At 42.1% G+C, this 21,073-nt stretch overlaps 1 protein-coding gene across 1 annotated transcript in view; it reads right to left on the minus strand.

The window, feature by feature from the left end:
- Positions 1–21,073, minus strand: part of LOC116987736 (E3 ubiquitin-protein ligase rnf213-alpha-like) — a 138,424-nt gene that overhangs the window by 106,491 nt on the left and 10,860 nt on the right. The window contains exons 3-7 of the mRNA XM_033043967.1: positions 15,301–15,912; positions 7,682–7,932; positions 6,532–6,690; positions 3,247–3,446; positions 1,385–1,668 (exon numbers count right to left, since the gene is read on the minus strand). Of these exons, the coding sequence (XP_032899858.1) occupies positions 1,385–1,668; positions 3,247–3,446; positions 6,532–6,690; positions 7,682–7,932; positions 15,301–15,912 (1,506 nt within the window). The remainder of the gene's footprint in view (positions 1–1,384; positions 1,669–3,246; positions 3,447–6,531; positions 6,691–7,681; positions 7,933–15,300; positions 15,913–21,073) is intronic.

Here is a 21,073-nt window from a genome sequence, read left to right on the forward strand (position 1 = left end):
TAAATCTGTGAATTTATTTTCACATGCAGTTCTCGACCATATGGATAAAAAACATTAAATATGTTTTTAATAATAATAATAATAATAACTTTATTTATAGAGCACTTTAAAAACAACCACTGTTGCAACAAAGTGCTGTACATGACTAATCATGAACAAAAAATTATTACAAGACAATAAAAACATTAAAAAAGAGAGTAAAAACAATAAAAAACATTAAAAACACTAAAACAGGAGCAAAGTCTCATGCAGGGTCAAAAGCCAAGGAATAGAAAAGGGTTTTAAGACTGGTTTTGAAGATGGACAGTGAGGGGGCCTGTCTGATGTGCAACGGCAGAGTGTTCCATAATGTCATAATTCAATAATTCAAACGTAATAAATCTCATTTTAGATGTGGAAAGGATCTTATTAGTGAAACAGATTTCCTTGAAATAGCACCACAAATTAAATTTTGTGCAATCAATCCAGAGATGTCTTTTACAATCCCACTTTATCCAAATTCCACTGCGGCTTGTCTGACATTTCCTAACAGATATATTCTTCAAAATGATGGTGTGAAGAGATTTGATGTAAATAGATTATCTAATGTGCTATGTTGTGAGTCAAGTGTCAATGTCATTGTATGAACAAATAAAATGCATAAAGTCCAAATCCATTGTTAAAGTTTTTCTGGAATTCTTATTAAAGCACTGATTATTATTTACAGAATTTTGAAACAGGATAACATTGTACTTTTCTTTAATTTTTAACCTTTCACCATTCTTAAATTAAATGTCATAATATTGTATGTGAGAGGTAGAGGTTTTACTTGACAGTACTGGGAGAACACAAGCCTGCCGGATTTTGCCTAGTCATGGATTTTGATTGCATGGGAGCATATTCCCAGTACTGGGATTTAGTTGCACCAGGGTGGAACTACTTATTTAAGCATTGGTGACATAATCAGTGATTTATGTTCTGTGGTAAGTTCCAATGCAAGTGGTAGCAGTATCATTGGAGAAACAGTTGCTTAAATCATAAATGGGCAACCTAAACGCAGAGTGCAGAATAGTAAGTACATTTATTTCTTATACAAAAAGGCAAGAATTGCCAAGGCATGTGCTTCTCAAACACCAGATTAAAGATTGATGAATGGAAGCAGTCCAGAATATGACTGTATGACACAAAGGACTCTAGGACAGCAAGCAATGAATTTAGGACGGTCAGCCATTTGACCCGGCTCTCATTCAATACAAACATGGCTGATTTTCCATACAAGACATATTACTATTCCCTTGGCTTGTACCTTAATTCATCTTACTTAGCACATGTGTTAAAAAGATATGAGACTGAGATAAAAATATAAACAGAGTAAGTAATTCCAACTATTGATAATCTGACTTACGTCTTTCATCCCAAAGGAAAGAGAAGACCAAGTAACTGGCCTTCCTTCAAAAACCATAGGATTTTTATATACTTCATAGAATTGCCGTAGCTGTTGCAGGCAATTCTTCAAATTCTTTTCATTCCAGGTTGTAAGAATATCAAATATCGAATCCACCATGATTTCACCTGCTAGTTGTTTTCCTCTTTTTATATCATTTTTTCCACTTTTGATGAAATCAAGTAATTTATCTGCCCAACGTTTATCGTGTGGTGCGCAGATAATATCATCGTACTGATGCCACTCTGGTGAAATATAAAGGAATTCAGTTAGAAATTAATAGGTATCAAAATGCATGCTTTCTGAAGCTCAGCCCATGTTTATCTACTCTTCCTTTAAATTATTCAGTGGGCTTGCCTTAATTCTGACCAGGGAAGCATATTCCCCATGCAATATCCTTCACTCGGAAATAAACTTTGCTTAAACTCTCCTCACCCTAACAACATTTATGCTAATGAATGTATGCAAATATAAAGAATCAATTATGTTTAACAAACTATTCATACAGCCTGCTGATCAGGAAATAAATCTGATTCATTTCAGATAAATCTAAGCTGCCTGCCTGTCAAATGTGAGGTTTGTGCAAATTCATGCTTATTACACACAAGCAACACTGTAGACATATTAATATTGCTGTCTAAAATTCATCTGGAATGCCACGTACTATTACGGGAAAGCAATAATTAGTAAATATATTGCTTTGCCAAAATAATACAAAGTTGAGAATGTAGTTTGCAAATGAGCTCATGAATTTGTTTATGCTAAAAACACAGGCCGAATGGCCTAATTCAGTTCCTATAACATATGAACATAATTGATGATGTATGCCAGGGTCTAGAATCATACAACACGGAGACAGACCCTTTGGCCCAAATGCACAGTCTTGTACAACTACAACATAACATCCCAATTTCTATACTCAATGATGAATGCCAGTGTGCCAAAAGCCTCCTTCACTACTCTATTTACCTGTGACACTACATTCAGGGATCTATATACTTATCTCCTAGGTCCCTCTGTTCTTCAAACCTCTACAGGTTCCTACCCTTCACTTTGTCCTACTGCAGCTTGATTTCCAAAAATGCAAAATGTTACACTTTTTCGAATTTAACTTCATTTGTCATTCCTCACATCACTTAACCAGCTGATCGGGATCCCGCTGTAATTCTTGATGATCTTCTTCACTGTCTATAACATCACTATTTTTAGTGTCATCTGCAAACTTAACAACCTTGCCTTGTACATTCTCAACCAAATCATTTAAATAGATGATAAACAAGAATAACAATCTATCAAGAACTGAGAAATATTTCACAAATTATGAAAGGTCTTGTCGGAGAGTGTGTTAGAATTCAAGTTTCCTGCCAATTTTTTGATCAGAGTTCATGGCAGAAAAATCTGTTCACACACTGTACTCGGTTCCTTGGAGTGATCTTTTTTTTTTTTAAACTAAAGGTAACATAGAACCAAGTCTAACTAATACCTCTGATATACATAATGAAGCACTAGGGATCATGCAGGATGCTTATAATAATCTACTTTCTTTCTTAAAAGATATTCAAAACCATAATGAGTAAAATAAACAATTTTGTATTTTTAAAAGATATATTGTACACGGAAGCCATATGCAATTTGTCAAGATAGATTGATCACAAAATATGAAACAGGACCAAGAGGGCCAACCGTTTTGCCAAATATGAGAACAAAAGACAGTTTTATAACATTTATTTGCATAGTGCATAAGATAGTAAATTAGTATCATTTTGAAAAAGAGACTAGTTGTGAACCCAATGGTAAGAAATTAATTGCATGGACCTTCTTACCTCTTTCATAAAGCAAATGTTGTTTTATAATTAAGCAGCGATTTGTGATCCAATCTTTTGGCGAGTCAGACTTATAAATAAATTCGTAGTCTATTTTATTGTCACGTAGGACTACGTACTTATAAGGATGTTGTTTTTCAATCTTGTCTTTATGAACAGAATGGCACCCTTCAATGAAGTATCCATGTTCTCCTAAATCCCTGTTGAAGTGAAGCATAAATAATTTATCATATTTGACCCAAAAGAATCAAATAATTCAAACGTAATAAATCTCATTTTTTTGAAATAAAGTACAAATCAAAACAGTAAGCAGTAAAAGCAAAGAGTTAAGGAGCTGTCCCACTGCGGCAACCTAATCCGCGAGTTTAGAAGAGTTTGCCCTCGACTCAAACTCGCAGCAGGGTTGACACTTGGCCCTAGGAGGTCCTATGAGGTCACTGGAACTCTCCTTCATCCTCGAGGGAAGTTCCCGCATACTCACGGCCTCAGTTTGGTCGAGGAACATTTTTCAGCATGTTGAAAAATTTTCCGCAAGTAAAAATTGGTCGGCATGGTTCTTTTGAACTCGTAGTGGAGTGTGGTCGCTATGTAGTTACAGGCAGTCGAGGGCAGCCGTAGGCAATCTCCTTCGCTGACCAGGCATTTTAATTGGCTCATTGGAGTTTTCAGGACCAAAGAAAACCGGCCGGTAATGTAAAATGCCCGCTAAACTATATTATAAGTTGTCTGGCTTCTTAAAATTGTCTCCACTCCTTCTCCCCCCCCCCCCCTTCTCTCCCCTCCGCGCTCTCTAAAGGACTTACCATACACTGTGTAGCCGTCTTTTACCTTTCTGTTAATCGCGGGTGTGAATTTCAGACAGCGCTCCCCCGCTTTCCCTGGCCCCCGCCTTTGCGATGTGTTTGTGTGTGTGTGTGTGTGTGTGTGTGTGTGTGCGCGGTCGGTCGATCCAGCTCGCGGTTTCATCGCTGACGATTGTTCCAGCTCGATGTTTTTCAGGCGAGTGCCCTCGAGCTTGAAGGTCGAAGACAGTCGCTGAAAGGTTGCATCAGTGGGACAGGCCCATTATACAGAGCAAGAATCAAAGTATACATGAGCATGAGCAGAGGCGAGGGAAGTGTTCTTTTCGATCTTAGATGCTTATATAAACATAAAGCAGCAGATATTTTGATCTATATTTTATATTTGTTCTCCACTCAAGAATAAAAATAAATTAGAATAATTAATCCATTGAAGGAAGGACAATTTATTGCGGCATCAACCACTTAATTTGGGTAATTCACAGATCCACTGGCATCACAGATGAATAACTTGTTAAAATGTTATCCTTCTATTCTCCAAGCTAGAAGAGCATTGTGCACGAGAAACTATAATGAACAAAAAATGAATATATTAGTTTAAAAAAAATTAAACCACACAAATTAAGATTTAATGAAATATACAAAACATTCTTAGATTAAGATGGCAGTGCAAAGGATGTGCAGACTTACAGACCAGTGACCCCAGACAACTATACTTGCAATGTCTGCAACTGGAAGGTCAACCAGTGAGCTCACAGTGAGCATGGAGAATGCAGAATTGGATGAAAAATGCTGCTCCCAGATACACAGATACAAAGTTAATATGTTTTTATGAAATAGAAATTATGTTTGGCAAATCTTTGAGATGTTTGACGTTCTAACTGGGATGTCAAACAAAGGGGAATCTCTGATTGTCATGCGTTCGAATTTTCGGAAGGCATTCAATAAGATGTCATCTGTGAATTGGGTCATGGATTAGGTGGAGCTGACTAATATCTTGGGTTGTGCCAAATGAACAAGTTTATGATGAGCTGAATTCATCATCGAGTTCAACCATGATGCATTGAGAGGCTGAGGACAAAAACTGATAAGAACTGAAACCCCATTCAACTGAAGGGGTCACTGATTTTGGGGGGAAAATTAGTGAAATTATTTACTTATCTCACTTTATTTTGAATTTGTAATTACAGGTACACAACCTTTTATCCGAAAGCCTTGGGAGCAGACACTTCTCGGATTTCGGAATTTTTCGAATTTCGTAATGGAAGATTTTTAGTGTAGATTAGGTAGGCAGCTTGAAAAGTCTGGAGCGGCTGCCTCCTCCCCGGAGACCGGGGAATCATTGTAAATCATTGCTTAAATGTTAGTCAGTTAGTTTGGAGGGATTTTATGTGGTGGGGGGGAGGTGAAGGGGGAAACTTTAATTCTTAGTCCCTTACCTGGTCGGAGAGGCGGGGAGCGGGCAATGCCTTACCGGGTCGCCGTGCAGTAAGCTCCGGAGCGCTGTGGCCGCCGACTCCCAACATCGCGGAGCTGGGGCTGCGGGCGTCCGGCCGCGGGCGGCGCCGGTTGGAGCTCCGACCCCGGCAAACTCTACCCCTGACTCCGCGGCTCCAAATCCAGCGCGGCCGGCAGCTGGACGCCCGCAGCCCCACGATGTTGGGAGTCGGCGGCCACAGCGCTGGGATACCAGCGGGGAGCGGGCAATGCCTTACCGGGTCACCGTGCGGTAAGCTCTGGAGCGCTGTGGCCGCCGACTCCCAACATCGCGGAGCTGGGGCTGCGGGCATCCGGCCGCGGGCGGCGCTGGATTTGGAGCGCCGCGCAGCCAGGGGTAGAGTTGCCAGGGTCGGAGCTACAACCGGCGCCGCCCGCGGCCGGACGCCCGCTCCCCGCCTCTCCGACCAGGTAGGGGACTAAGAATTAAAGTTTCCCCCTTCACCCCCCCCCACATAAAAGCCCTCCAAACTAACTGACTAACATTTAAGCAATGATTTACAGATGTTTAAGTGTCTCCCCGTTCTCCGGGGAGGAGGCAGCCGCTACAGTAGTACAGACCTGGGTTGACCTTGGGTCGTTTCGGGTCAAGTTTGGCACCAAACGCGAGCTTTGGTGTGCAGACGACATCCTGGAAAATATGTCCGGTTTTCGGAGCTTTTCGGTTTCCGGAACTCCGGATAAAAGGTTGTGCACCTGTATTTGCTTGCAATTTAAGAACTTTTTAAAGTTTTTATCTAATTGCTTTCTGCAATCCATGAGTCAGCGTCTCAAACTTTTATTTATGTGTGCTGAAGGTGCCCAAGACATGGAGAGATCAGAAACTAGCACAATCATGATCAACGCAATTCCTTCCAGTCGGTTACGTGATACAAGCCTAAATATGCATACTCTTCATTATTCTTAAATTTAAAAAAAATTCAAAAAAATAAAACCCTTTCAGAAAAGTATTCAAGCAATTAAAACTCATAATCAAATGTAAACTTACTTAGATACATTCATTTCCAATAAGTTTGTAGCCCATTTATCAGCAAGACCTCCTGATCTTATAACTACTTTATCTTTATATGGATTGAATTTAAAATCCTTTGACAGTATTGCATGGAAGTAAATGGAAACCGTTTCTTCAGGTTTTAAATTTGTGTAACTGCAGATTTAAAAAAAAAGTTTATTACAATCAAAATCATAGTAATACTTGATAAGGCAAAGAATATTTGATGATTCATATTAGTGCTATTTCCCTTTAGACAATTTTGTTCCCAGTAAAATACATAAGATAATTGATATTACATCAGAAACTATGATTACTGCAGATGCTGAAAATATAAAACAAGAACAGTAAATGCTTAAAGTATTCAGAGGGTCAGACCACATCAGTGGGTAGAGAATCAACCTTTCAGGTTGGAGATCCTTCATCAGAACTTTAGTCAAGGTCTCTGACCTGAAACATTGCCTCTGTTTCTCTACTCGCACTTGCAACCTGTCCCTATGAGTGTTATAAAATAAAACTATAGGAACTCAACTGGTCACATTTATAGCAGGCTTTCAAAGTGGTGAGGACAAGCAAGACTAGAATTCTTTGGAATATGGAAAGCTGGGAGTAGTTATTATTTCAATTTATTTGCAAAAGAGGACAACGGCAGTTACACAAGAAACAGGCTAAGGTTAAATGTAAACACGGTTGATCGTATTAACAACTAGCAAAGAGAAAGTGGGAGTTGTAAATGCAAGAAGCCATGAAAGCAAGAAGACATGTTGAATTAAACAAAACAAGCTAATGGGTTGCAACTAACAACAAAGTAAGACCTAATAAATAAAATACAACATTAAGAGGTATAGGCAAGCGTTGCAAAAAAATAATCCAAAATGCAAAAATCCATAAGGTGGTCCAGAAGAAGAAAAATTAGAGGAAAAAACAAAGTGCTTCAAATACATCCTGCTGGCCAAAGCAGGTAATCATATTGATACAACCTGACATAAAAAAACTTTAACTTGGAAATATCCACCTAAACAAAATTCAGAATAACAGGATGTGAGCTGAAAGACAGGAAGTCTACTCAGCTAAAACCCAGCAAAGATCATCTACAATTTTTCATTAAAAAGTCATCTACCTATTAACTCAATCATTCATTTCCCACCTTAAGCCAGAAGTATTTTCCTTTGAATGTTTTCTTTGCTGTTTTTTTTCCTTCCTGCTTAATGATGTTTTATCTGCATCAGCACTATTGCTTATTGTTGTCATTGACAATTCCTTGTTACTTTCCTGCTTTGGGCTTTCCGATGGTTTATCAATATGTTTTTCTTCCACAGTCTTGTATTCCTGTTCCGGTATTTTTTTCTCACTCTGTTGAAGCCGTTTCTTTTTATTATCAGTAACTGAATCTTCACCCTAGAGGGCACCAAAGACAGCATAAGTGACTTCTGAAATGCCTTCACTTGTCTGGTGTTTTCAAACCAGGCACGTGACGTCAGGGTAGGCAAGGTAGGTGCTTACCCTGACTAAAATTATAAAAAGGTAATTATTAAATATAAATAGTAAAGATTTCCAATTCATTTACCAAATTCAGTATTTATTATTAAATGGTTATTATTTTAATAATCGATCTTAGGTAGGCATAATTCTCCCATGCCTTTCATCCGCTGTACATTTAATACGCGTAACTATGTTTAACTCATGTGCCGTGGACGCTGTTTCAAGCCTTCACTTACAACGGGCAATAAAGGCAGCTGAAATTCTGCCTTTGCACCGTGGACTGCACGTAAATTGCTGCGCATGCCTATATGAGAGGAGACCAATCTGCGCATGCGCGGTTTTTAAAGATTTTTAAAAAGTCGACAGACTGCCTACAGGACCAATCTGCGCATGCGCGAATTTTTACGATAGTTAAAAGTCAACTGACTGCCCAGTGCCTACCCTGAGTAATTACTCACGGCACGTGCCTGTTTCAAACTTACATGTTTATATTGGGATCAGTAGCCTTACATGTTCAGTTCGAGTTCTCTAACATTTCTGTGCTTTGTCCAAGGTGGACCACCTTTCAATAAAATCATGGTCATCGTTTACCAAACTAAAAAGATCAAACCCCACCTCAAACAAACCGCCTCTTCCACTTGGGTTGAAGATAGACACAAAAAGCTGGAGTAACTCAGCGGGACAGGCAGCATCTCTGGAGAGAAGGAATGGGTGACGTTTCGGTTCGAGACCCTTCTTCTGTCAGCCTATCTGGACTCTAATCTGTGATTCTTCCATTTGGGTCTTGCCTTCCTCACTGTTAAGTTTCTAAACCAATTACTGATGCAGCAGAATCATTGCATTCCAAGCATAATTGAACATATTTACAGTAACACATGATTATACACGAGAAAACATTGGCTTTGTTAGCAGATTCATAAGTAGAAATTACCGTACACTGGAATCCCAGAAATGCTCAATTTGCATATATACCATTTGCTTTTATAGTTCTTTTTGTGACTTAATAAAGTACCTTTATAAGACTTGGCAAAAAGTGAGCTCATAGAATTGAGGATAAATTAATGGTCTAGCAAAGAATCTGGCCTTGTGGAATGAGAGGAATATCTGATATCTAGCATTTTCACAAATAGCAAAGATGTTGTTGGAAAGAACTATATCCGAGTTTGTCAATGACACAGGATATGCAACAGTGAAAGCTGCAGAGCGAATCATTACATTAAAAAAAATCAAATTAGAATGAGCAAAACTGTAGCAAATAGATTAGCGTGGATAAATGAGACAAATGGGCAGCTGCAAAAAGAATAAAAAGTATTCCCTAAATGGTGAGAAGTCAGCATTTATCCAGCTCCACCCATTGACTAAACACATTGTGCTATTGGAGCTTCTGATAAATTTGCTATACAGCATCTCTGATGTTGAAGACATTGTGAACAGCATGTTTAGTGAGCTGGTCACACTGTATGTAAGGATTGTGCACTCAAAAAGTTAAGTAACCAACAGGCAGAGCAGGAAACACAGGTGAGCAGTGTAGGGATCCTCTGTGGACAAAATCCCTCTCAATACAGACAATATTGGACAGAAAATCTCTTGGGGAAAGCAGTCACAGCTAAGTTCATGACAAGTTCCATTGCACAGGAGAGGATTAAACAAATTGAAGAGTTAGAGCAATTAGGGATTCAAGTATAAGGGGAGAAGCCAAAAGTTTCTGAGGCCACTAGCAAGATTTCAGGGTCGTATATTGCATCACTGTTGCCAGAATCAAAGATGTCTCAATTTGGCTTGATGGTATTTTGGAAGGGAGAAGGTGAACCGTGATGATTATGGTACATGTCAGTACGAATAACATGACTGACAAAATGCAATACAAATTCAAATTAGAAAGCATGACCACAAAGGTAGTAGAGTCATAGAATCATAAAGCATGGTAGTAGGCCATTCAGCCCAACACATTCATCCCAACTAATAGGCACCCTTCCATAATAATCCCATTACCCACTACCTGGTCCATATACGCCTAGGCAATTCAATTGCTCTTTTCGACACTTCTTAAATGCTGTCAGCAATCCAGCTTCTCATTAATTGCATTCCAGATACTTACCACTCTCTGGGGGAAGAAGATCCATCCCCATATCCCCTCCACAACTCTTCTCCCTTACCCAAATTTATCCTCTTGCCTATATTTAACCTTGATAGGGGCAGATATTTTCTGCAGTTTTCCCTATTTACATGAACTGTGTGGTTATTAGATAATCACAAGATTTGGCCAAAATCCTCACCCATTAAATAACCTGCTGAGAATCATTACCCAATATGTCTTTCTACATATTTTAATAGTAAGATTAAACGAGAACTTACCAGTTCGAAGTTTGATCTGTATTTTATGAGGAGTTACGATGAGGGATTACGTGAAGACCCCGTCCAGCACGCATGCGCGACATACTTCAAAGCAGCGGTGTGGAATCACAGAAAACAACACGGTAATTGAAATAAACATAGTAAAGATAAGGAGAACTAAGTTACCAGTTGATCTCTATAATTGAGGGCAGGAGCGGAGGGCACGTAATCCCTCATCGTAACTCCTCATAAAATACAGATCAAACTTCGAACTGGTAAGTTCTCGTTTAATCTTACTATTTTACTTCGGAGTCACGTGAGTGACTACGTGAAGATTTTAAAGCTCTGTGATTTCAAACCGTGTAACAGTCCATACTTCACTCGCTGCCGAAGTCATCCAAGGGAGGAAGTATGTTATCGTAATCAAACATGAATCTGTTTGTAAAATAACAATGGTATTATTTGACGATAATAACAAAGAAATTAACGCTCCCCCGGGCTTAAATTATATTTTTTGCAGCGTCTAAAATTCTCTCTGCAATTGAAACAGGTTTTATAATGGCTAGTTGTAGAATGTTAAAAAGTTCTTTCCATGGACCATCCTGCTGTTATCAGGGTAGGTCCAATGGCACATCCATACTGTTAGCCGCCGACGTGGATGCTGCTCTGGTGGGGTGAGATGTGTAATATCGGTATCCACTCCAGCAGCTCCCAATACCTGTTTGAGCCATCTAGAGATGGTTTGGCTCGGTACCGACCCAGTGGCTTATTAGTGGCTGACCCATTGTGCTTTTTATCTCCCTCGGGAATTTTAGGTTGTGTTGATATTGTAGAAGGTGAGTCATAACACATAACGATGGTCAGGTGGGTACGCCCGGAATTCCATAATGCGTCCTGAAGTTCCTGGTTTACTCTGTTTTACCAGCTCCTGAATGATGAATGTTATTTGGTCTGATGTTATGACCATGTTGTCCAGTCTGTGGATAAAGGCTTGGACCCTATGCTGAGACTAAGCCATCAGCATGGCCGTATACAGGGTAGCTGTCTTCAGAGTAAGGATCTGGCTGGTGGCCATCCCTAGGTAAGTCAGGACAACGTTGACATCCCAGATCTTGATATGTCTAGGGTTTTGAATAGAAGGTACCTCTCTTTAATTTGGACACCAGTGGACGAGGTCCTATGGCCTGTTCCCCTTGGTGTCTGTCTTAGATAGACTGACAGTGCATTTCTAGTGCATTAGACAGTGCTATAGTTCAGACCTTCATCGTGGTGAAGGTTGGCCAGGAACTCCGATACATAGATATGGTGGTTGATTAGTAGGTTTCTGTTCTTGAGCAGTATGTTCCCACTTTCTTATACTGCAGAGATATGGAAGTCGGTGAGATGCTGTCGTCGTGTCCATGGTCCTATTTGACAGTCCCAGGTTCATCAGAAGGTCTTTTTGGAATTTGCAACCCAGTAGGCTTATTATGTCATGGCATGGGTGGATCAGTGAAACGGGTCCGCTGGGAATGGTCATGGGTTTCAATGACCCTGTCAAGGACCACTGGGAACCATAGCTGTGTAGGCCAGTCGGTACTACCAAAGTTTGAAGTAAAGTTCATCTGTATTTTGCGTAGTACTTAACTGATGAGGCAGAAAAGGGGAAAAAACATAGACATTCATTTCCACCCCCAGTTCAGTGGAAATGTATCCATTGCCGCTGCCTCAAGGTCTGGCTCCCAAGCGACATATATCGGTACGTGGTGATTCAGTCGGAATGTAAAGACATCGATATCTAGTGTTCCATATTGCTTTGTAATTTCAGCAAATACTTTGGGGTTTAACATGTCTGCCACAGTATTTAGCTTACCTAGTAGATAAGTTGCTGATAGCAAAATATGTTTGTCGACACACCATTACCAGATTGTATTGATCAAATTGTCATAAGATATCGATTTTATCCCGCCCATGTGGTTAGTATAGGCCACCATTGTGATATGTCTAATTGTAAACGAACTTGCAAAATGGTGCATTTTTGAACAATATGCTTTTTTAACCCATTGAACGCACCCAACATTTCCAACTAGATTTTATGTGCAGTGTCTGTGGTAGTGATGACTCTAGATTAGTCCATCTGCCACCTGTTCTGGATATGGGTTATTGACAAATGATGGAACTGATACTATGCCAATGTTCTCTTTCCATCATTATAGGTCTGAAAATAGGCAATTTCATGGATCAGTCAAAGTGACCTGTATGTTGATAACCGCTAGCACCTTTGCTCTAATGCAGAGGTCCAAGTTAAGTAGCTGATAATGCTGCTACTGTTCCCAATTACTCTTGCCACTTAGTCGAATGGTTGGTTGGTTGTTACCATTTAATTTGTTTTTAGTAGCTAATGCTGCTGAATTAGCTAACTCCATGGTTTTGTCTATAGTCAAATATCATCGAGATATGCCATGACAACATGTTTCCTTAAGTGTCAGGGTGGATTTAATTTTTTTAGAAACAGTTTTGGCTCATATTAGCCCATTAATCTATAATTTATGCTGCCATTGTTACCTCAACCAGGTAACTTTTTAGGTATCTTCGATGATCTTATGGATGGGTATTGAATAGTATGCATCTTATGCCTACCATAAAGTATCCTAGGAATCCATTGTTTGGCAGTTGCAAACGTTTCCCATTAACGTGTGTATACCTGACAAAAGTATTCAATGTGGTTAAGTCAATGATGGTGCGACATTCACCATTTTATTTGGTTTTAGTAATTTTAACACGAATTCCAAAGATTCATATTTAGACTTCTTTATGACCCCTTTGTATGTAACTTCTCCAGTTCAGCTTGTCCCTCATGTTCTCTTTTTAGTGAGAGGGTAAACCCCCTTTGAGGTGCATGCTGAATTGGTGGCAAGTTTCCTTAAATTCAACTTATCCTTGAATACTTTTTGGTATATAACTACCAAGTGTGATAGTTCTTCATGCTTTCATTAACTGGTGTAGTCCCCCCCCCCCCCTCCCCCCCCCCTGTTAGCAGAATTCCCTCACCAAAAGTGATGGTGGGAACCACTCACCTATCTCCACTGTTGTTTTGGTGGTGTTCATCCTTTGGTTTCTGGTTCCTTGTCTGTCAGGGTGGTGTTGTTGGGGGGTGGCGCATTTTCCATGGGGCCCGCTCTGGGCCCTGTCCTGAAAGACTTGCGGGGATGGCATGCGGGCCCCGAGCTTTCACCAGTACCATGAAGTAGACGCCTACTGGTGGATGCATGGAGGTACTGCTGTCTGGTTTTTGTGTGGTTTGCTCATTCCAGGTCCTGCCCTCAGTGGCCGAATATCTTGGATTCTTCGTCCAGTTTTTAGGCTTGATTTGGTCATTTTGCCAGATAGCAGGATCTGTGGTTCGGAGGTCGGCATTCTCACAGTCCTGTGAATTTTTTAGGTTGAGGGCAGGTTTTATGACTTTCTTCCAGAGGTTGCCAATCACATACTGTGTTGTACAGTAGGGTCAGGGTGTTTTGCCAAGTCTAGCCTGCCCCTCTGGAATGAGCATGTGAAGTGATAGCCGACATCAGGGGTATCAATATTGCAATTTTAAGTTTTGGGGTTTTAAATGCCCTGCTCAATGTACCCCCAGTAATGGTAGGCACTTTGAGCAAATGCAATTTTGGGGAGGCGTGATAAAGTCCAACGCCTCAATGACTACCTGTCTTGGAGAGGTTTAAAGGACAGGTAGTAAGCTGGCCGCCAGTTTAGGCTGTAACGGATGTCTCGCTCGTGGTGTAGCCACGTAGCGGTATCTCATACCCAGCAGCTCTTCCTGGTCCTGTACCTCAAGCATACTCCCGATGTTGTTCAGCCAGTGACCCCTCTTCTTGACCAGCCCATCCCTGGTCGCCAACGATCCCCTCTGTTGAGGGAGATGCGATGGCCAGTGCTGTTAGTGCACTGGAGCGGGAGTGTTTGTGCTCCCTTGGCGAGCTTGCCCCAGCTCCCGAGGCAAGTCTCGCTGGAGTTTTTGCTCCATGACCCTTCTCTAAGGCTGGAAAACAGTCACCTTCTCGCTCTCGGGCGGTAGTCTGCAGTGCCGGCTCTGTCCGTCTTCCGTGTGCCTGTCTCCAGCCCGCTGCGATTGGTCGCCAACTTTGCTCAGGCGGCTGCCTCTGTCGTTGTCGCGGCGAGTCTCCTTGTCGGAGTATTCTGGGATTACCGGCCGGTCTGAATCTTGATTTGCCTCCAGTCCGCTGCTGTTGGTCCGGCAGCGCTAGCGGACTGGGCTCGGCTCGGTATCCATGATTGTGGACCGCAGCGTGTGTGGTCCAGGTGTCGCCTCTCGCCCCCCACTGACGGAACGCTCCTTCCTTGGAGACGAACGGGGGCGGTTTTCCCTGTGTTGCTTTGCTCTTTCCAGCTTTCAATCTGGTGCACAAAGAAGAGCAAAGTTTGTAAATTCGAACCTCTGGTAAGTACTTACCTGACGGTCCGTTCTTTCAAGCTTGTAGCGGGAGCGCCCGTACTCCCGTTCCTCGCTGTTGCACTGCGTGAACGCTCATGTCGCGCATGCGTGCTGGACGGGGTCTTCACGTAGTCACTCACGTGACTCCGAAGTAAAATTTATATTATTAAAATTATCTTCAAGGTAGTCGAAGGAAAGGCATGAATAATAGATTAGATGAGTAACCAAAGAGTAACCAGACATTATTACAACATGCCTTAGCTGGAATCCCAGTTCCAAGTGGAAAACGATTAAAATAAAGTATTTTTTTAATAATTTATTTTCCCTGTTGAGGAATTAGGCCAGTTGAAAATTTAACACTTTGTAGAATATTGTTCAGGTCAATTTTTTTTCTATTTAATCGAGCTTCTTACAATAGTTTCAGGTCATTTTTATTTATATATAAAATGGCATTTTTTCACAAATTACTATTTTGATTAAAAAAACAATTTATTTATGAAAACAGTGTTATTAACCTTAGTAAGTGGAATGCTCTCTTCCTTCTTTGAGTTCTGTTGATTGCAAATCTTTTCTTTGCTGGCTCCTGTACACTCAAGGTCACTTCCAGCATTATCTTTTGCAGCTTCTGATTTGCCTCCATGGACTTCCTTTGCTGATTCAACATTACCATTGTTCTCCTTTTGTTTTTCCAGTGTTAAAATTATACCCTCCTTTGAATCAGTTGAATTTTTCTTCTGTGGGTGAGGTGCTGGCTTCTCTACAGTAGCTCTAGCATCTTGATCTTTGTTCTCACTGGGTATAATGCCACTTTTGGATGATTCCAAGCCTGAATTTGGCTCTTCTTTGACTGAACTGTAACTATCTGGCATTTGATTCTTTAGCGTTGACTTGGGGGGATGGTCATCACCTACAGCATCTTCTAGATTATCATTTCCACTGGTAGACTTTTGAAAATTGGCCACATCTTCAGTGTCAGCAGAATAATCAGTGGTTTTATTATCAATTTTACTGTGTGTTGTTTCAGTGTCCTTGTGTTCACTCTCTGAAGGAATCTGCTCAAGATGAGAAGCTGAGGTAGTCACTTCACATGTTTCAGTTAGACTCCGTTTATTCCGTTTTTTTCTCTGCTTGTAAAACAACAATAACAGTCAGATCATATGAATGACAGTAATCAGTATCATAAGTCTCCTGGATTTCAAAATTCCATTCCCCTTCCAACACACAAGCTGTAAACAATTGTTTTTCTAAGAATACTGTTAATTAGAAAACTGCACAAATAAAACAGGGTTAAATGGTACGTATTCAATTGTATTCAGTGTGGCACTGGTACCAGAATAATACAAACACAATATCTCAACGTAGTGAACATTTTTCCATTTTGCTCCAATTGAATGTTTTACTGCATTTTGATAAGCATGAAAAAGTTATTTATTAAGTTATCTATAGCTAGTAAAACATGGGTGATATATTGTTGAATTCTAGAAGTCACAAAGTTTATTCTCTTCTACTTTAAGTGAAATAGACAATAAATCTATTTAACTCATACAAGAAATTAACTTTTCAAATTTTTAACTGAATAATATGCTTCTTGTCAATTCATTTTTCAGATTTGGGCCTCACTGGGAAGGCCAGTTTGCCACCCCTAACTCTCTTTAAACTCTTTATTGAGTCACTGGGAAAATAATTGGGACGATCATGTTAGTGTATTAGTGCCCAGCATTTTAATACATACATATGTACAGGAATTTGCAGGAATTACATAAACTTTGCAAGGGTTTTAAATTATAATGTGCTATGTTGCCCACTTACGAAACCAGCTCTGATGACTACAAGGCAGGCAAAGAGCTCATAACTAAGATTATTTTTTAAAATAACATAGAATTAAAATAGCAATGAAGAAGTGTTAACAATATCTTGATCCTCAGCTTCCCCTGGATCCTGATCTTGCTTATTAAGAATGCATAATGATGCACAACTATAATCGAAATACACTGACAAGCTAGACACATTCTACAGCAAACCAGCTTTTCAGACTAAACCAAGGTCTGTAAATTGCATGTTGGAACAAAGACTACAGTTATGAAATCATTGAATTGTTTAGTTAATTGACATCTTTGCACATTCTCTTCGTCGAACCAACTTTTCGGGACGAGATCCTTCTTCAGTCTGAAGAAGGGTCTCGACCCGAAATGTCACCCATTCCTTATCTTCAGAGATGCTGCCTGTCCCACTGGGTTACTCCAGCATTTTGTGTCTACCTTCGAATTGTGTCTATCATAGAATTGTTTAGTTAATTGACATCTTAGCACATTTTCTTCAAAGGTGCTATCCAATGAGTAATAACCTCTATTACAGGTTATCCTTAATCTCGTAACTTTTTTTATTTTTCAAGTGTAACGTGAAATCTTAAGGTAGGCACAAAATGCTGGAATATCTCAGCAGGACAGACAGCATCTCTGGAGAGAAGGAATGGGTGACGTTTCGGGGCGAGACCCTTCTTCAGGCTGAATAAGGGGCTTCGCCCGAAATGTCACCCATTCCTTCTATCCAGTGATGCTGCCTGTCCCGCTGAGTTACTCCAGCATTTTGTGTCTACCTTCGATTTAAACCAGCATCTGTAGTTCTTTCCTGCATGTTCCTTTTCACAAGAGGAAAGAGAAAAGTTGACAGTCAGTTATAATGAAATGTTATAAGTGGATCAGCAGCTCAATTAGAAGTAGGTTTTAAGATACATTTTAAAGAATCAAAATTGAATTGCAGATCTTGGAGCTTGGGTAGTCTTGGGTGTGGAGTGTGGAATTGAAGGAACATGATAGCTCAAGATAAAAGGAGATATGCCTAGTGAGACTTAGTGATAGGGTGATCTAAAAGGGAAGGTGGGGCCAAGATGAGATTTGAAATCAGGAAAGACAGGTTTAAAATGTAATGATAAAAGTAATAAAATGATGAGATAAAGGGTATTCAGGGTTTTTTCTTTGGATGGAAATGTCAAATCGGAGAGGGTATAGGCTTAAGCTTAGAGAGGGAATGTTTACAGGCGATGTACAAGGCAGATTTCTTAAACATGACAGTTGCAAGTGCCCGGATATGCTGTCGGGCAAGCAGGAAGATAGATGCGTCATAGCAACATTTAAGAGGCATTTAAACAGACATCTGAACAGGTGGGGAACAGACCATGTACAGGCAGATGGGATTTGTTTAAATTGGCATCACGATCGGAGCAAACATGACGGGCCAAAGGGCAGGCCCTGTTTTGTATTGTTCTATGTACAACCGATATTGGTTATCGAGCACAGATTGAGCAGAGAATATAATTTGTCATAATATAGGCATCAGAATTTTTAATTAGTTCAAGTTTATCTACTAGTGGCGGCGCGGCTCTGGCTGCAGCGGCTCTCCGGCAGTCCTGTTTGTTTTGTGTTTTTTGGGTTGTTTATTTTCGTTTTGGTTAGTCTAGTTTTGGTTTTTAGTTTCTGTTTGGGGGGGGGGGTTGAAACGGGGCTTGCTGTCTCTCCCTGCGGGGGAATGCGACTTTTATGTCGTATTCCCCTTCTCTGCCTCCGTCTGCGCTGAGGCCTAATGGCGGAGCCGGCGACCTCGAGGCTCAGGAGGCAGAGCCCGCCAGGACTCGCACTGAGCTCGCTCCCGTGAGGACGGCCCGGCTCGGGGCTGGAACAGGGCTTCCGTGAGGGGCTGTGACGCTACCGTGAGGACGGCCGGCCCGAGGAAGGAACGGTGCTCCCGTCGGAGTGGCAGAGCTCGGGGAGGTACGGCGCTCCTAGCCCGAGGGAGAAGCGGCGCCCAGTCGGGGCGGCCCAGCCCGAGGGAGGAGCGGTGCCTGGTCGGGGCGGCCCAGCCCGAGGGAGGAGCGGCGCCCGGTCGGGGCGGCCCAGCCCGAGGGAGGAGCGGCGCCCGGTCGGGGCGGCCCAGCCCGAGGGAGGAGCGGTGCCCGGTCGGGGCGGCCCAGCCCGAGGGCGGAGCGGCGCCCGGTCGGGGCGGCCCAGCCCGAGGCTGAGACGGTAACGGCACTCACGTGAGGGCGATCCGGCTCGGGGCTGGAACGGTGCTCCGGTGGCTTGCACGGTGGTCTGGCGGCGGTGACCGGAGTCCGGGGTTCGGCCGCGGGCCAGCGGCTGCGTCAGCAGGACTGGTGAGCGGCAGCTTCGACCACCCCGGGCCGCGGTGTTTGAGCCGCGGGACAGTCGTAACATCGCCCGGGGGGTATCGCCTCAGCGCAGAAGGAGAAGAGGAGGGAAGAGACTGGAGACCTAAGACTTTTGCCTCCATCACAGTGAGGAGATGTTGGGTGGACTCACTGTGGTGGATGTTAATATGTGTTTATTGTTGTTTTTATTGTATTGTATTGTATGTATGACTGCTTCAATTTCGTTCAGACTTCGGTCTGAATGACAATAAAAGGCTATCTATCTATCTATCTATCTATCTATTTATGGAGTTGGAAGTGAAAGATGGGAATCTGGACAACACTGGTCGTCCACGGGTAACAAAGTCAAGAACACATCCATCAGCAGCAGACAAGCTGAGGCAAGATCAGTAATAGTCAGACCCTCAAGGACAGGGCTGGCCTTAGGAGGTGCGGGGCCCAATTGGGAAATTTTTTTGTAGAAATATAAATAAATAATTATAAACGAGTCACGTGTCGTGAGTAACATGACAATTCGGGGGAGAGTTCCTTTCACAGCGTGTGGGGAGTCTAGCCAGGGATAAAGTTGCGGGAGCGTTGAGAAGGAGGGGGTCGGATTCATGCCAGTAACACTCACTCACCGCTGCCGCGGCGCTCCGGGCGCGGAGCCACCGCATTGTGGCCGGGGAGGGAAGCAGCTCGCGTGGCTACGAGCGGCTTCCATCACCGGACAGCGGAACCGACTGCCATCTCAGCGCCTTCTGCCAGCCCGCTCACCTCTGGCAGTGTTCTCCATCTGAACAGTGAGGGGACCAGCTCAAGAGCAAAGATCATAGAGCGGAGTGGGTCAGCGGATGATTGATAACATCACAGCGGGCGATGGAACTGAATCCTGTGTCAGCGCGAACAAGGGATCAATTGAGGTTACTCGCCCCGACATATGGAGTAAGCTCCACCGCCCACTGACCCGCTCTTGAGCTGGATGATCCCCGGCCGACCCCCTCCATCTCAACCGTCCTGCCCTCCCCGCAACTTTACTCCTGGCCAGACTACCCACACGCTCTGAAAGGAACTCCCCCCCACCCCCCAGCAGCGCTGTCCTTTTACAGCCGCTTCCCACTTTACAGCCGCTTCCCATCAGCTGCTAGCAATGAGGGATAGACTTGGCTATATCTCAGTACAGCAATTTCTTTCTTGGTGTTTCTTTGCTAATAACCTAACCTTCGGCCTCCAAGATGCAGGTACATTTTCTAGCAATGTTACAAAATTTTGAGATTTAAAAAATCAAGTCTGCAATTTATCCCATCAGATAAAGCATAAAAATAAGTTTAATTTGACACCCAATTCACTTTCATATCACATACATTCAATGTGATCATGGCTGATCATCCCCAATCAGTACCCCGTTCCTGCCTTCTCCCCATATCCCCTGACTCCGCTATTTTTAAGAGCCCTATCTAGCTCTCTCTTGAAAGCTTCCAGAGAACCTGCCTCCACCTGAGGCAGAGCATTCCACACTCACCACTCTCTGAGAAAAAGTGTTTCCTCGTCTCCGTCCTAAAAGGCTTACTCCTTATTCTTAAACTGTGGCCCCTGGTTCTGGACTCACCCAACATCGGGAACATGTTTCCTGCCTCTAGCATGTCCAAGCCCTTAACAATCTTATATGTTTCAATGAGATCCCCTCTCATCGTTCTAAACTCCAGAGTGTACAAGCCCAGCTGCTCCATTCTCTCAGCAAATGACAGTCCCGCCATCCCGGAATTAACCTTGTAAACCTACGCTCTGTATTTTCATTACCTTTGAATTGTAGTTTTATGTAATCCTCCCATAATTTCTGAGTTCCATTTCACAATATCTATCAGACATACAGAATGTTGCAAGGTAATATCTTGCCCAAACTCCGTTGTATCTTTCTATCTCAATAAATATCACAAAATATGCCATTGTTTCAGCCACATTATGACAAAATACAGAATGTGGGTTATTTGTTATCAGTCACCCCCATCCCAGAAACAACAGAACTTAAAGAAGAGCATTTGTTTTACTAATTTACGAGCATGAGTCCGTTGATCCATATCCAACATTACAGAGATTACAGAGTCTGTTGATCCATATCCAACAAGCTATTGTGATAATTGCAT

The sequence above is a fragment of the Amblyraja radiata genome, chromosome 26 (genome assembly GCF_010909765.2).
Source record: "Amblyraja radiata isolate CabotCenter1 chromosome 26, sAmbRad1.1.pri, whole genome shotgun sequence".
Taxonomy (NCBI): Eukaryota; Metazoa; Chordata; class Chondrichthyes; order Rajiformes; family Rajidae; genus Amblyraja; species Amblyraja radiata.